The sequence below is a fragment of the Mercenaria mercenaria genome, chromosome 3, assembly GCF_021730395.1.
Source record: "Mercenaria mercenaria strain notata chromosome 3, MADL_Memer_1, whole genome shotgun sequence".
Classification (NCBI taxonomy): Eukaryota; Metazoa; Mollusca; class Bivalvia; order Venerida; family Veneridae; genus Mercenaria; species Mercenaria mercenaria.
The window spans coordinates 54,980,136-54,997,790 of record NC_069363.1 but is presented as its reverse complement, the minus strand read 5'-3'; the positions used below and the strand labels follow the sequence as shown (position 1 = coordinate 54,997,790).

Genomic DNA, 17,655 nt, shown 5'->3' with positions numbered 1-17,655 from the left:
CTGGTTTAAAATCAAAGGTCATGATGACCTCGTTTATAATGTGGCAACCATATTTTTGGTTATGAACATAAATATATCAGAACCTTGTTATTTCTAATTTTTCTACTGTGATTCCATATATCTGGCTCGGGTTTGAATATATCATTAATACAGTAAAAATTATTACCTCCCTTTATGGCTCTGAATATACCAGTTCATGAGCAACATGAACAGTAGTGCTTCTCTAACTATGAATAACACATATTCTCTGTTTAACCAGTTGAACTATCTGTTTTAAAATACAATTAAACATGTTACGGAATTTAAACTGAAACCCTGTGGACAGTAATATTTTTAGTCAATACTAGTCTAAATATAGAAGCATGTACAACTAAAACATTGAAATGATTCATAGTTTATGTCGACATCCCCTTTGTGTATACAGTCAAACTTCGTTAACTCGAACTCAGATAATTCGTACACCACCCTTCTCTCGAACTCGTCGTCAGGTCCCGGAAAAATCCCTGTATAATGAATTTTGTTCGGTAACTCGAACAACCAATCACTCGAACAAATTTTGCTGGTCCTGTCGAGTTTGGGTTAACGAAGTTCAACTGTACATTCTGAATTATCGAGATAATTTCAGTTCGACATGAAATCTATAAACAAGTTCCATCTGCGATATATTTACTGTTTTAGACAGACATGACTTGTGTATCATTATAATCCATCGAAGCACAAGTACCGGTAAATGGATTCACTGCAGTGTACTAGTAATGTTACAATCAAAGATGCATTTGACTAGGCGTTGTCTACTTACATTTATGCAAACTATACATCGAACATTTGAGCAACAGTATAAAAATATAAAGCTGGAATCAGTATATATGAGTAGTATTCAGTGAGATATCACAAGCTTATGTTTATGTTGCCTTAACTGGCTCTTAATCAATAGGAAAATATGCGGATGTCGTTATACAGAAAGTTTTAAAACAAGATTAATACTGAGGTTAAGAAACTTATAGATAAGGATCTTTAACCCTTAGCCTGCTAAATTTCTAAAATGGACTGGTCTATCATTCAATTTGGGCAGTACCGTTTAATATTTGAGGGGGTGTTCACTGAAAATTTACTGACTGAATAGCGAACAGTGCAGACCATGATCAGACTGCACGGATGTGCAGGTTGATCTTGGTCTGCACTGGTCGCAAAGGCAGAGTCACTTGCCGCCAGCAGGCTAAAGGTTAAGCAATATGAAAATTTCTTGTGTCAGTACTTTCATTTTTTGTAATTTCCTCAGGAGCAAGTATACTATGGTTACTGAATGTTACTCAGTTTATGATGCACATGAAAGCATACTCATTTATGTAACAAGGACCTTAGAAGTAGTACAGATGTGGAAACATAAACTATCTCGCGTTTGCATTGATTGTATTTGAACCAAAAACATACAGATATCTCAATTATACTGAAAAACAAATTTTCATTACTTATAACTTGTAAGTATAAGAGTGTAATTTCAGCTTCAGTGCAAGGACAGTGTAATCCAGATTAATTTGCCAGGCATATAGCTTTTAGCATTTATACACAGCTATACAGTATTTATATATCTGTAAAATATGACTAAAAGTTGTATGTAAAGCCAGATCTGAATACCCAGTATCAATATCAATAATAGTAATATCGTATGATCAATGAACATCTATGGTTGCTGTTTGAAAAATTTATATACAAAATTATTACGAGGCAGTCATGAGTGAGACAAATGCAATGTATAAGCATATTTAATTCCCCATAATACAAGTGATTTGTGCTTTTCAAGTAGAAAAACATACCTGCTTCATTTGGAAAGGTTGTATACATTTTCAATTACACCGTATTTCTGTGCTGGCCTTTCCTGAGCTAGGAAATGACCAATTCCCAACTAGAATAAGAGGTGGAGAATTAAAATCTTAACACTGTCTTCTGTTAAATTGTCAATAACATTCTGTCTATCCAAGGAATGAGCTTGACAAGTATTCATCAATGTTTTAAAACCTGAAACTTCAAGATTAAAGACTGACAAATATTCAAGTTGTTGTAACTTTGGTTTTAGCACAGCTTTACTAATAAATTTTGCACAGATGTCTACAGCTACATAATATACCGTTTCATTACTCGGTGCTAATTTGACACTGACAGACCCAAAAGAAAATTTAGCATTTAAAGTCTAGGTTTCACACTTTTTACGTTGATGATTACAATAACTCATGACTTCTTCAGTATTACTGTTACTACGAGAAATATAGTTACTATGTTTGTACAAACAAGAACTCAGTTGTGTTTGTAGGCTTAGAAACGCATTTCTTTACTTGATCAAATATGTAAAAAGAAAGTTTACATATTGTTTTGATTTCCAACTGTAGACATGCTTATATAAGAACTTGGAAAACAGCTATTCAAAATAGCTTCAGAATGACTAACTGCTTTCAACCTTCCCACAGGAAAGCTTAATTTGAGCTGTGCCATGAGAAAACCAACATAGTGGGTTTGCGACCAGCATGGATCCAGACCAGCGCAGTCTGGTCAGGATCCATGCTGTTCGCTGTTTCTCTAACTGCAATAGACTTTGAAAGCGAACAGCATGGATCCTGACCAAACTGTGTGGATGCGCAGGCTGGTCTGGATCCATGCTGGTCGCAAACCCATTATGTTGGTTTTCTCGTGGCACGGCTCATTTCATCTTCATAAAATCTAACAATCTTAAATATGGAGATAAAATATGCTCTAAAATACAAACAGAACCATGAAAGGCCATGTTTGGATAAAATAAGCTTTTTTTACAGGTTTTCTATTTACATCTATAAATAGTTTAAATAAAATACATCCAGAAAGTATTGTGTAGCGAAATATTGGAACTTTTGCTCCAAATTTGTATTTTAAATGTTATTCTACGCAGCACTAATAAATAAAATGTATGGTTATAGTGTAATGACCCAATACATTTTTAAAAAGCAGGATATACCCGCTTATGTAAAGAGTGAATTGTGTAAAAACTAATTAATGAAATGTTGCCATTACTGTCTTTCCAAACTAGACGACCTCAGAATACTTCCACTTGTACAGATACAATACTGTATGCATTTTCGTAAGATTTACTCAACAATGTTTTGCATATTCAATTGTTGTGTCTCTCTACCACAGGATGCGTCTAGTTTTACCCCTCGGTACACAAGTCACACACAACAGACAGGCATTGAACTGGCTGTAATGAAGACTGCTATTTCCATACAAACAACTGTTATCATGGCCTTTTGTTATTTTCCATTTTTTTACTGTTTTTGTTCTATTTAAAACATCATCCCAAATTTATTAATCCTGAGAAAGTCGATGCTTTCACTAGGAAAGGGAGCATATTTGCAGAGTTTTTCTTCAAGTATCATCTAATTTTGTACTTCTTGTGGCTAAATGCCTAGTTTTACACCATCCAATACTGTCATTTTACATACATTGGACCATGTACACCTTCCAATATGGTTATTTTATTTTTCTTACACTTGACTTTGCTGGACACTGAAGAATTTTAACCATCACAAAAAATTAAGCACCGTAACACATCAGCATGTCTTTTATTTTGATCATCTATTAGGTTTTGACATCTGACTCAATCTAGCATTATCCACAGCATCAAGAAGATTTTTCGAGTCCATTGCGATAACATGTGCGGCTTTAAGCATGTTTTTACGGTACTCGCCATCCATTGCTGTCGAGCTGTAATGCTGCGCTAACTTCATTGCACTGATCAGGTTTCCCATATCCGTACTCAATACTTTCTGTGCCATTTCAATCTGCTTCAAAAATAGAAAGAAAGAAACTGTATACCTGTAGATAAAATATTACCGATCTCTATAAAACACCAGTTCACAGTAAGTCTATATTCAACACATGTTTACTGAACTGATAAGTCTAGACTTTGAAAATGAAAATGTGAAAATTAATTTATGATGTCATGTAATAAACCACTTATAGTATGGCTTGCCAGTCAATAGTCAAAACTGTTGACTTATAAGTCCTTTGGAGCTTGCGTAATAGTTTTGACTAATGACTGGCAAGATATTAAGTAAGTGTTCAATATTAAACATCTTAACAAAATATACTGGCAACTAATTAAGTAGTTACTACAATAGAAGTGAATTTTAAATGCTCTGGCTCCTATCTGACAAGACACTAAACATAAGGTTAACTTTGGCGTCTACTTTTAGAAACTATCAATGCCCTTCAAATTTCAAATAGCTGCAGAGAGGTCAGTGTGAAATGTACAAATAATGCCTTAATGGTGAATATAACTGGCTACATGTAAAAATGTTACAAGAAATGAAAGGTAATAATTGTTTAAATATTTACACTTGCTTATTTTTCTAAGAAACAAAATTATTACTATTCTTATTACAAAGTAATATGTTTTCATTATTACCTCTTTTTGTTGAGTCTGTGGTAGTTCTTGTGAATACTCGTCTACACTGGCTAACAATCCACGTAACTCTAGTCCAACAGCCTAGAAAAATCAACAATTTTTAATAACAAGAGCTGTCAGTGGACAGCGCGCTCGACTATTCTCAGTGCTTGTTAGTATAATATAAGCAATGAGTAAAACTTTAACATTACAATAAGCATATTCAAGTCGAAAAGGGGCCATAATTCAGTCAAAATGCTTGATAGAGTTGCCTCCTCCTTTTTACAGACTGGGGTCATGATGGTAAACAAGTATGCAAAATATGCAAGCAATATCTCAATAGACTTTGAAAATATTGGGGTGGTACGCAAACTTTAACATTTGTGTGATGCTCACACTAACGCTAACGCCGATGCTGGGGCGAGTAGAATAGCTCCCCTATTCTTCGAATAGTCAAGCTAAAAATGAGACCTAGTTCCATCTTTTTCCCCAATATATTTTTGTTTATGGAAAAGTATGTTACTTCCCAAAAGAAAATTTTATGTATATTCATAGGACACATGTGCCCCCAATAACTGTCACTGTATGGTCACACATTACTTCTTGACAATGCAAGACTTTCAATTCAACTTCATTGTAAAGATATCAAAACCACACAGACTTACTAGTACATTGGAGGATGAGAAAGAAGGCGGTGCTAAAGATGCTTTTGGGGGACACAACTAAGTTGACAGGATATTCTAATGTGAAAACACAAAACAGTAGATACTACAGGAGTAGATTAAAGAATGTACACATTTTTTCGTCAACGCAAACACTACACAGCCTGTAGCATTTAAGAGGGTAAGTAGATATGTATGTTTCTCAGGATGAGGAAGATCTTGAAGAAATAGTACTTCCAACTTAGGCATGTTCTCTGCCATTGGAGTGCTTTTCATAAACTTTAAGCTGAATGGTTCATAGGATATCAAAATGGTTCGTACAAGAAGATACATAAATGGTTTATACAAGAGGATCATCAAAAAGGTTCTTACGAGAGGACATGTACATGTGGGTATCGAAAAAAGAATCATAATGGTTCTTACAAGAGCATATGTACATGAGGGTATCATTATATTGTATTTTGGCACTCTACATGTGCAGCCATAAAACTTTGAATACAAATTAAAACAAACCTTGATAAGATCAACAAGTTCATCTGCACGTGTGGATGGCGCTTTTTGTGATAACGACATAACAGATCTCACAACAGCTGTTGTACTGTCATACACGGAATCATTACTTCGGTCTAAACTCTCTTTCGTCAATGTTGGAGTACTAGGAATGGACTGGAATGGCAGAAATATTTATAAGAGGATGCAGTAATATATAGCACTCATTAAAAACAACATTATCAAAATTCTGTCACATTTTTTTTTTTTTTATAAAATTACTAAAATGATAATTTATTGCCCTAATGCTAACTGGACATTTCACATCCATCAGTTTACTTCCTCGCTACTAGTGTGATATATTATGGAGAATGCAGCTATTCAGACAGTTTGTCTGTGTTTTTAAGGCCAGATGATAAGTTCACATCAATATGGTGACCAGAATAAAATAATGTTGCACCCTTAATCATTGGCTAACACAAGTGTGGAACCAACAATCTTTCACAAACTGAATGGTTCCTTCCCACCAGACCTTAACAAAGTATAACTACAATTAAACCTGTATCAAGCATCCAGTCAATGCAGTGACAAAGTCTAGACTGTTTATGGCAAGTGGCTGTTTAAGACAAGTTTGAAGGAAAGCGCATGTATCCCTCAACTGCCTAATCATCTGAACAGTAGTATATGAGTCCACCATGCACCAAGACTTCAACTGCCTTATCAGACTTTCAGTGCTTTGATTATCAAAAACAAGTTTCAAGGGCCATAATTCCAAAGCGCCTGGGCCGATTTGGCTAGTTATCGAACTTGCCCTAGGACTTATTGGCAAACACATTTTGTTCAAGTTTGGTGAAGATTGGATGAGAAATGTTCGATTTAGAGTGCAGACAAGATTTGTGACAGACACAGACTGGAGTAAATCAATATGTCTCCCACACCACTGTTTGGTGGAAGACATAATTAGAACAAGGTCAATTTGGGAAGTTAACTGACCGAATGCTTAAGGCAAGTGGCTGCTTAATATAGGTGGCCACAAAGGCAGGTTCAACTGTACTTAGCAGTGATGGAAAATTGATTCAAAGTAAGTGACCTTAAAAACATGGCCACAGAAGCAAATATCAGCATTCTATAATTGAGACAGGTATATTAACTTACAGGTTTTGGAGTGGATGATGGGATGTCATGGTCACTGGTACTGCTACTTCTACTACCTGAAAATATATACATTACACACATTGTCACTGACCTATTTATACGGGAAATACACAGTCTATGTTTCTTTACCTGTCTGTTACCCCGACTGTATACAGCTCACTTTTCTCATTTCCAAACATTGCTTGTCATCAAGACAATTCAGAATGCACAGTCAAACCTGTTTTAAGCAGCAAAGTCAAAGGATGGAAATAAAGTGGCCTTTTAAGACAGGTTGTTGCTTAACACAGGTTAATTTCCTCTGGAGTTTAGAAAATGAGAAATAGCAGATGTTGCTACTTAAGACAAATGGCTGCTCTATACTTGTGACTATTTATACAGGTTTAACTGTACTCTTAAAATTACAAACAAATCTGAGAGTAAATCTGTAGGATCAGTAAATGTTCTTTCTGTTCTTTCTAATTATCTTAAGTAAACATCTGTTCTATCTCTCCCTTACAATATGACATTATTGTCGAGAAATTCAGAAATAAGTTCTACCACAAACAAACACACAAAAACATAGTAAGAAATTATACTCATAAGCATTTCTTGAATATAATATGTAAGAAACTTGCTTGTGTAAGAAACTTACTTGTACTAGAGATTCTGGAATTTACTGATGTAGTTCGTGTCACACTAGGTCTAATTTCCGTCTGCCGAAGAGTATTTGGGGGCGTGTTTTCTTTCACAATGTCTCCTTCCTCTACAATATGTAGGGGATTGTGGGTAACAGGTGGCTGGGGACGTGGAATATCTCTTTTCTGAAATAACAGTTACAATGATTAGGAAGTTTCATCAAATTTACTAAAGATTTGATTGTTCCGACAAATCATCAAATGAGCTGAAACCGTAGCTGGAATTCAAACTAAATCAGCACTGCCTAACTCACAAATAAAACAAAAATATTGGAATCAATAAATGATTTAATAAATGCTTTCTTGCTCAGTCATTTTCAACCATATAAGTATGCATCAAAATCATGAATAAAGTATTCTTTTTCCTGCAAACTTAATTTTTACACAATTTTTAGTGGATTCTTTTTATAGAATCTATATACTAAAACAATTTACAAGATTTCTCTCTTCACTGATAAGCCATTTAGCATCTTTCTCTGACTCCATTTGTTGTCGTCTCAACCGCTCTTCAATCTCCTCTGGTTCCAGGTCCTTGTTAACGTGATTATTCACAGGTAAAGGTTCTCGGAAGTCAAGAGCCTTGAAAATAAAAACAGATGTTTAGTTTCCTGCTAGACTGAACAAGATAATTATTTTTTGGGGGTTGGGTTTAACGTCGCACCGACACAATTATAGGTCATATGGCGACTTACCAGCTTTGATGGAGGAGGAAGACCCCAGGTGCCCCTCCGTGCATTATTTCATCACAAGTAGGCACCTGGGTGAAACCACCAACCTTCAGAAAGCCAGCTGGATGGTTCCTCACATGAAGAATTCAACGCCCCGAGTGAGGCTCGAACCCACATCGGTAAGGGGCTAGTGATTTGAAGTCAGTGACCTTAACCACTCGGCCACTGAGGCCCTTAACATGATAAACACATTTCTATCTAATGTCAGTTCATACTACACATTCTAGCTCAACTATAAAGAAAGCTTGAAAGTAATATAAAACTCTCAAGCCAACTTCCAAGGAAGAAGCTAGAATAGTAAGGAGATATGCTGGTGAAATAAATGATATTTGAATCAACAAATTCCAAGCTGAGTGGTTGACCTTTTATCCACTGGGCCATTGCTGTCATTAAAACATCAACTTTACTTTTACACTATAGTCTTTCATTTAATCTACAGTGAAATGGCTGAAATTCATGAGAACACAATTTTGTGGTGTTGGCCAAAAAGGCCATTTTGTAGGATTTAAACCGAATAAGAAATTTTTGTGTTCGTTGGAATTTAATTTTGTGGATTGACACATCTATGAAATTTACAAAAAATAGTCCCCCACGAACATAAATGATTTTGATTAACACAAGATCCAAAAATAAAGTAATTACCTGATCCTGATAAAGTTGCCTACTACTCTGATATCCCCTGGTTTGAGTTCCACTAGCTCCAACCATCTCTGACAACTCCTGGGGATTCCTGGCTATAGCCCTTCCTGGGAATGTTCCACCTCTTGGTCCAGCCGCTGAAGCCTGACTGTAGTGTGAACCTTCTGATGACACTCCAGCAGGGTTATACCCTCTTGATACCTGGTTAACTTGGGTGTAACCAGTGGATGATGGGAAATAATGAGAAAGGTCAATCTCTCTGGGTAAAGGTGGAGGCCCAGGTTGAGATCCTGCCACAGGATGTTGCGGGCTTGGCCCATATGGGGTGCTCTGACCTAATGGAAGATTGGAAGAGTTTCCCCAATTGTTTGGTGGGCTGGCTATGCTTTGCTGACTAATATTTCTGGAGGAAGTTGCTGGTGACACATTTGTAAACTGTGGTCTGGCTGGTTTTGGTGGTGGTAAAATCTGCTCTTCTTCTGAACCATTAGAACCTTAAATTAAAAGTTCATGTTTACCATCATGTTTAACCATCATTTCACCAAAGTTTCAAAACGGTAACTGTGATAATACATAATATGAGTTGCAACTGAATAAACATGCAGTGCCGAGAAAAACACTACTTTCTCCAGGGTTTACTCTGAGAAATGACTATCCAAAGTTGTATTTTTTGATACAGGGTTTTCTCATACTCTGTAAGCATACAAAAAGTTAGGCGTTTTCGTTTAAGTAAACTGATCTATGTATTTTCAGAAATAAATGTTATAACTGTCTGTACATACCCCAGGATATCACCCTCCTGTTGTCTCTCTGCATCTCTTCTTCAAGTCTGTACTTCTCCTCATCAAATATCTCACTGTTATGTACAAATGAAGGAATATTGGAAATGCTATATGCAAACATAGAAATATCTTGACACAGTAATCTCACTATAAAATAAAACAGAGGTATTTTGAGATAATATACAAACATAGAAATATCTTGATGCAATATGTAAACATAGATATTTCCGTGTAATAAACATAGAAATATCTCACTGTTACATACACACTGAAACATAGAAATATTTTCATGCAATATGAAAAATACAAATTATTCACTGTAATTTACAAAAACAGAAAACTTATCTTATACCAAAATGGACTTTTCAAAGTCAGTCACAGTACTTCCAAGTCAATGTACTATTTCCTGATCAATTATAAAGTAAGGACACAATTTAAAATAAGTATAAACTTCTACTCACTAAAGCCATGTTTTCAGATCAGCAAATGAAGGTCTTTTAGAAGGTTCATACGACCAGCAGACACACATCAGGTTATACAGCGAGGGTGGACACCCAGGGGGTAAGGGCAGCCGCTCCCCATTCTCTATCTTTCCTATCACATCATTGTTCTTCACACCTTGGAATGGCTTTATACCATACATCAGTATTTCCCAAATACAAACACCTAAAACAGAAATACATTTATATATATATATATCATTGTGTCTGCACATGAGTTTCAACATTATACTGTATACATCTTCCAAAGCTGACACAGAACCTAAGTGTGAATATGTATATATAGGGTAGTTTAAACCAGTGGTATTAAGTGTTAAATGCTTCGTGATTTAGGTGGATTTGTAACATATAAAAATATTCCTCTATACTTCAAAACTGACTTACCAAACATCCATACATCACTTGCTGATGTAAAACGTCTGAAATTTATAGATTCTGGTGCCATCCATTTAATAGGCAACTTTCCCTTGGATGCTGAAATATTAGTAAAAACATTTATATTATACAGAGATCATGGCTTACAATATTGGATAATATAAAGAATGTGTGGAATTTGGCATAGCAATGTTTTCAGCTGTATCAGTTTTATATGTATGTTGAACTTCATAGAACAGTGATACAGTCAGTTCTAATGTCAAACTCTTGACATTAGACCAAAATATATATTGAACTGTGATAACTTTAGTAATCAATGACTTAAAAGATGAAAAATCAATCATAATTACTGACTATTCCATGGCATGTTTATACGATACTGACCTTTGTAATAGCTTTGTTCCTCCACCCATCTAGACAATCCAAAGTCTCCTAGTTTAACACAGTCATGGGCAGACACTAAAACATTCCTCGCTGCTATATCCCTAAAACCACAAGAGAGACTATTTAATGCAACATTTCAGACCCTTTTTTAAAGAAAAATTCTACGCATTAAATTTAAAGTAAGAACATTTAGTTTAGTCATACTGTACGTAGAAAAATGACACAATTGATACCAAGCCATATAGCTCTTCTCAACATAATCTGTCTTGCTTACATTTTAATGGTTATAATTAAACCTGAAACAATGGTTTTAACGGTCACTAGTAATCTTTCCATACACAAGTCGTCCAAGAACGACAGTCGTGAAATACATCTGCATCTAAAGTACAATTTACTTCACTTTCATGAATGTATTTTGCAGCAGTTGGGATAAAATAGGAAATATTATATATCTAAATATAAGTTAGGCAACTTTTTCAAAAACTTTCGCCAGTTTTTTTTACACTGGAGAAAATGGATGTTTAATTTTAATTTTCATGTAAGAAAATTTTGTTTAAGCAGGTTGCCTAATATTTCACATGCTTACTAAGTATTGTCCTTGAGGATATTGTGTATTTCCATGTGACTTGTGTAATGTCACTGCAATTTTACCCTCGGGCAAATTTACAAGACCATGCAGTGCTCTAACAGTCAACAACTTCCAGCTGTACTCACCTATGTACAAATTTTTTGCTCTCCAAATAGGACAGTGCTGTGCTGAGTTGAAATGCATACATGATCAGTGTGGTAAGATCTAATCTATGCTTGTTGTTTTGTAAGTATGCTCTCATCTGAAATATAAATATCACCTTTGTAAGAAATAAGTACATTCTAGGAGATCAAAAATAAATCTGTCACAAAAATCACCAAATCTATAGTATTTCTATGAAAACTGTACAATGAATGTTATCTCACCTCGCCATGTCTGGCAAGTTCCATTATAATCCATACTGGCCGTGCTGCTGAACATATACCTATCAGCTTGACTATATGTGGGTGGTCAAACTGCTGCATTATATCTGTAATAGTATACAAATGTTAATTTTGTTACATGACAAATGCATAATCACTATTTGTTCACTAAAATGTTTTTGCATGGCATTTTGTTCTACAATAACTACTGCTTAAAAAACGAAAATGACAACAACCTTTTCTATATTATTGGAGAAGAAAATGCTTAAGTTTTTTATCTACAGGTAATTTTTCTGATTTTTAAAAGTGCCATCTTGGAGCACATTCAACACTGTACAAGCAGCAAATCAAGAAAGCGACAAAATGTGGTTGCTTTAGGCAAGTGACTGCTTTAGTCAGGTTTAAAACTGAGTAAAAATCAACCTGGAGAGCCTACGAATTGCTTTTGGCAAGTGACTGCTTTAGTCAGGTTTAAAACTGAGTAAAAATCAACCTGGAGAGCCTACGAATTGCTTTTGGCAAGTGACTGCTTTAGTCAGGTTTAAAACTGAGTAAAAATCAACCTGGAGAGCCTACGAATTGCTTTTGGCAAGTGACTGCTTTAGTCAGGTTTAAAACTGAGTAAAAATCAACCTGGAGAGCCTACTGATTGCTTTTGGCAAGTGACTGCTTTAGTCAGGTTTAAAACTGAGTAAAATTCAACCTGGAGAGCCTACTGATTGCTTAAGGCAAGTAACTGCTCAATGCAAATGGTCACTATGGAAGATTCAACTGCACTTGTTAAGGTATTTTAAAACTTTTTGTATGGCACTAATTTCATGCAATAATGTGTAAATGGAGATAACTTACAAGCTTCCTCCAGGAATTTTTCTGTCATAGATTCTTCATTATCTTCCTTACATGTCTTCACAGCTACTGGAACCTCATTGCCATCCTGAACATACATAAAGTGCTAGTTGTAATAGTGCATATAATTCAACATACTAATGGAGCCATGTTCAAAGCAAACACAACGCAATGTATCTTTTAAAAGCAACTGAACAGAATCTATCACAATGTATCTCAACATTTTATCATATGAATGAAAGAAGTATTTATATCTTATTATCATAGCTTTAAGAACATATTACTTACACAATCAAGGAACATAATATTTATTTTATCTAAGATAATTAATATCTTAAGGGAAAAATAAGCAACATTCTCTCTTCTTTAAGTGCCTCTTACAGTCAACTAGGAAGGACCATGCATCCATGATAACACATCATGATATTTATGCTTTCTTGCGAATCCCAATGACCAAGTAAAATTTCCATTCATTTGATGTTCATATGGTAACATCACGTCGACCTACTTCAGTGACAGAGAAATAGTGCTATCATATATGATCTACTAATTTATAAGAATCAACTAATACATAGACTGAAGCATGTTTTAGCTAACTGAATCAGTTATAATTCCCTCTCCCTTAGCTCACATGAAATTATTCTGTGAGGTGTATAACCTTTCAGTCATGTTTAAATCAAACAAAACATGCTTCTGCCAGATATTACTTCTTCATTTAATGAGTAACTGTCAAGCAAAGCTGGAAACAGTTTTACCTTTTCTCTATAAACCCCTTTGTGTACATCTCCAAACTGGCCATTACCAAGGATATCTAGTAAACTTATCCGTTCTCGAGAAATCTCATAGTCATGTGCTGAAAAATACATACACAAACATACAATGCATGTCCAAAAACTTGCCAATTGTAACTTTACACCAAGGTATATAAACAAATTACGGAAAGAAATTCCCATATATCTGGGTTACCACAACCACAAAATAAACGGCTTTTCTTATATAATAATATATATAGTTAAATGAAAATTAAATTATATTTTGATTTAAAATTATTCTGCTGTACATGCGTTAGAAAACATTCATTTGTTTTTCATGAATATGGAATATATCTCTCGGGAAAGTCGGACAATTTCTGTATATTTCTGAGCGCAATGTGCAAAAGAAAATGTGAAAACTGTCTCACTTTCATTGAAATATATGCCATGTTTATAAAAAGCAAACAAATTTCCTTTTTATTTTATGCTTATTGATATACGTTTTTTTGCAACAAATTTTCATCTCAGCGCGTAAACAAAAATGACATCAGACATCTTGTGATGTTACAATGACACACACAACATCAAGTTCCATTTCATTTCATCATTTTCAGCACAACGTTATTATATTCTCCAATTAAAAAATATAGTGTAATGAACAAGTGGTAACTACAATTTTCATCGTGGTTTATGTGATAAATTTGAAATCAGTACAAAAGGTACATGTAGATCGGCAAAGTGACTGATAATGATACGAGTATTTCGCCGTAAAAGCATAAAATAATATATACATACATATCACATGAATTAAGGTTACATTATATATCGGACCATTCAACATGCATATATCATAAGAGGGAGGGCTAATTAATATAAACTGTTACTGGAGTATTCATATCAAATTAGTATATTTCAACCTATATTTATTTTGAGCATACTATACGGATGTTTTATTTTTACATTCCCATTCTATTCAGGACAGTATTGTTCTATCTCTCATAGCACAAAAACATGCAAACACACTGGTATAATATTCAAACTTTAAGGGGAAAATCCTATCCATTCCATATAACTTTACAAGTTTCCATGCAGAATTAAATTTTGATATCATAAAGTAGATTAAAATAAAAGAATCATAATTTTAAGATACCAGCTACTGATTATAGTTTGTTTAACCTTGTCATGCTTTGATAGTACCGATTTGACACCATAGAAATTTTATGTTCAACTTTGGTCTCTGTGTACAAATAATTCATTCATCAGATGTTAGAGGTGCAATCAGATAGTTCGTAATATATTTATTGGGTTTTCTATCAGTATCCAATCATATCACATGTTACATCTAGAGTATATCAATTTCATTCAATCAGATTATGTGTTACATCTAGGGAATTTCTGTTTAATCCAATCAGATCATTTGTTATATCTACATTCTAGTCTCATGCCAAACTCACTCACTTTTCTTTTTCTTTCCCTTTCTTTTTTTTCCTATTAATTTTGTTGAAAAGTTCTCATAAGATATTGCAATCAGACAATCAGAAAGAAAAATAATACAATTCTTCCTAAAATTATTATTTTCTTAAGATATTCTATGACAAGTCATAACTTTTATATATACAGACTTCAAACTGACTATCTTGCAGGAAGTTTATCACCATTCAACAAATAAGAATTCAATTTTTACTTGGATATCCATCAATACAAAAGGTATTTCATTAACCTATCATACTGTTGATCATTATCACTGACTATTATTATACAACTATTTATATAACTCACCAGTCCACAATTTGTCTACATTCAACATGTTTACTGTTAGCATTATTTTCTGACGTCATGTAATAAGACACTAACTGAATGGCTTGGCAGTTAACAGACAAAACTTTTTGCTCATCAGTCCTTTGGACCCCAGGCAACAGCTCTGACTATTGACCACCAAGCCATTCAATAGATGTGTATAGTTTAGAGTTGTAACCATGGCAACAGAAATCATATTTACCATCAGGAGAGCTGTAGTCACCCTCATCCTCTACAATTTCAGCGTAATCTGATATTCCTAAAAAATTATACATATACTTTTTAAAGTTTTATCAACCATTTTATCAACTATCCATTTAGCCTATAATCTCCAAAGCTAAGTTTTTAAATTCATGTTCTTCTTTAATTACACCTGCTATATCTGGTCAAGGTTAAATAATTACAGTAACTGTTTTCATATATAAGCTTGCAACAAATATAGAAATATATGTGTGAAATAACATAAGAAGCAAACTACAGAATTTCAGCCAAGTAAGTCCGCAACCAATTAAACAATACAAAATACATATAGTGTCAAAATATAGAAGCTATCAAAAGGCCACTCTGAAAATGACAGAAACAACACTGTCAAAGAAATTTTTAGAAAGTTTTCAAAATAACATAATGATGCTCAAAGATGTTAGTGAAGATAAAATATTGTTCCTCTGAAGAAGATGATCTAAATTCCCCGTAGCTAATCTGTGTCATTTATCCTCTATAAAACTAATCTGTGCAATTCTATTTTTTCACACATTTTAAATATGTGCTCTTAACCTATGTGACCTTGTGTAGCTCACATTAAATGCCAAGTAAACAAACTGCAGTAGTTAATTAACAAAATTCTATAAGGGCTTTGACAGTGAATCTGTGCCTATTACACAGTACTAAATCTTTTGTCATAGGCTATCTCACTGAAGAAATGAATATGCAACCTAAAGTCAACATCAAAATTTAGTTTATTTAAACTAAAGTTTTCTATCGTTAAGCTAACGTTGTTGCAATTTCAAAAGATTCATTCTGTGAAAATACTGGGCGCCTGAGATCAATTATCATTTTGACTAAATATCTGGCAGTGTTCGAATCCCAAAATCCTGACACTAGTTTCAATTTGGATTAAAAAATCTTCTTTAATGGGTGCAAAAAACTAAAATTGCATTTAACATTTTTTTAAACATTAAAGGGTGCCTGAAATTACCTGATTTTACTGGAATATCGGTGTCCAAATCATCAATTTAATCCAATGTCAGAAACTGCCTTATATTTTATAAATACGATTCTCCCATTATAGCAGTGCCTAACACTGTCAATAGCGTTATGTTGTTGTAAGTTAGTTGAGACAAGAAAACCACAACAACTGAAATGCTCGAGACCATGAAGAAGTACACAAGAATGCAGGGATAAACAGTAAGCAGTGGGTATAGATCACTTACTTTCATTAGGGCTAAGTGGCTCCCCTAGCTTATTCACTCCATCTTTCTTGTTTGTACTGAAATATACATCAATCATACTTGTTATCGTAAAATCTGCTCTATAAACCTAATTTAATAGCAAATGACTTTACACTAGAGCAATACTGCGAAATATTATTGTTCGTGTAGGACTAATTTCTGCTGATTTCATGAACGTGTAAGTCCATCTTTATGAACAATTGAAATTATCATGCATCTTATTCAAAAAGAAATTAAAACCACACATTCATGTCTGGAACTTGTGGAAGTATTCATGTTTGACCCAATTTTAAGCCAGAACAAGGAGCTGCGTTCAATAAACGCTTGATGCCCCCAGTGGCATCCTTGTCGATAGATTTTGCATCTAAGTCCAAACAAGGTCAAGGTCAAGGCCAAACTGAGGTCAGGTGATGTTTGAAGATGAGGAATGATCACAGTTTACATCTGTATTAGTATCAATTCATTCTTTTAAGGGGTATTGATGCTAGACGAAACGGTCCCATTTGGTTAACCAAGAGATGGCCCATATAAAGCAACCTAAGTCCAAAATGAGGTCAAGGTTAAGGTCAAACTGAGGTCAGGTGATGTCTGAAGATGAGGAATAGTCACAGGATACATCTGCATTAGTATCAAGTCATTCTAGTAAGGGGTATTGATGCTAGACGAAACGGTCCCATTTGGTTAACCTCGTATGGACGGGCGGATGGACGAACGGACAGGACAATCACTATATGCCTTCCACATCAGTAGATGCTGGGGGCATAAAAAGGGCATGACCTCACAATATTTAAAACTTAAAATGATCAGCAAACTTCAGCGTATTTCTGAAAAGGATACACACAAGTCACCGCTGCCCATGTGATTGACCTTTTGGCATTTGTTCAAAATCATGTCAGTTTTCCAGACAGAAAACTCCAATATAGCCCAAGTGAAAACTTACAAAATGTAAGTACATCCTTACATAGTCATATCAAACTATATTTTCATCTATAACAAGGCTTGGAATTCAAACTCAGGGTTCATACAGACAAGGCCAAGTCAAATTCAAGGACTTTTCAAGGA

The 17,655-nt window shown here is 34.5% G+C and overlaps 1 protein-coding gene across 11 annotated transcripts in view; it reads right to left on the bottom strand.

The window, feature by feature from the left end:
* Window positions 1–49: 49 nt before the first annotated feature.
* Window positions 50–17,655, bottom strand: part of LOC123524698 (focal adhesion kinase 1-like) — a 118,641-nt gene continuing 101,035 nt past the window's right edge. For 7 of the 11 annotated variants that reach the window (XM_053538604.1, XM_053538605.1, XM_053538597.1 and 4 more), the window contains 18 exons: window positions 16,576–16,631; window positions 15,348–15,404; window positions 14,807–14,836; window positions 13,352–13,449; window positions 12,600–12,684; window positions 11,754–11,857; window positions 11,514–11,629; window positions 10,800–10,900; window positions 10,425–10,514; window positions 10,002–10,206; window positions 9,541–9,614; window positions 8,762–9,252; window positions 7,827–7,970; window positions 7,349–7,517; window positions 6,718–6,773; window positions 5,587–5,739; window positions 4,433–4,513; window positions 50–3,809 (listed from right to left, as the gene is read on the bottom strand). In XM_053538604.1, the coding sequence (XP_053394579.1) occupies window positions 3,597–3,809; window positions 4,433–4,513; window positions 5,587–5,739; window positions 6,718–6,773; window positions 7,349–7,517; window positions 7,827–7,970; window positions 8,762–9,252; window positions 9,541–9,614; window positions 10,002–10,206; window positions 10,425–10,514; window positions 10,800–10,900; window positions 11,514–11,629; window positions 11,754–11,857; window positions 12,600–12,684; window positions 13,352–13,449; window positions 14,807–14,836; window positions 15,348–15,404; window positions 16,576–16,631 (2,323 nt within the window). In that variant the 3' untranslated portion in view covers window positions 50–3,596. The remainder of the gene's footprint in view (window positions 3,810–4,432; window positions 4,514–5,586; window positions 5,740–6,717; window positions 6,774–7,348; window positions 7,518–7,826; window positions 7,971–8,761; window positions 9,253–9,540; window positions 9,615–10,001; window positions 10,207–10,424; window positions 10,515–10,799; window positions 10,901–11,513; window positions 11,630–11,753; window positions 11,858–12,599; window positions 12,685–13,351; window positions 13,450–14,806; window positions 14,837–15,347; window positions 15,405–16,575; window positions 16,632–17,655) is intronic. The other 4 variants (XM_053538602.1, XM_053538603.1, XM_053538598.1 and 1 more) reach the window with 3 other exon arrangements.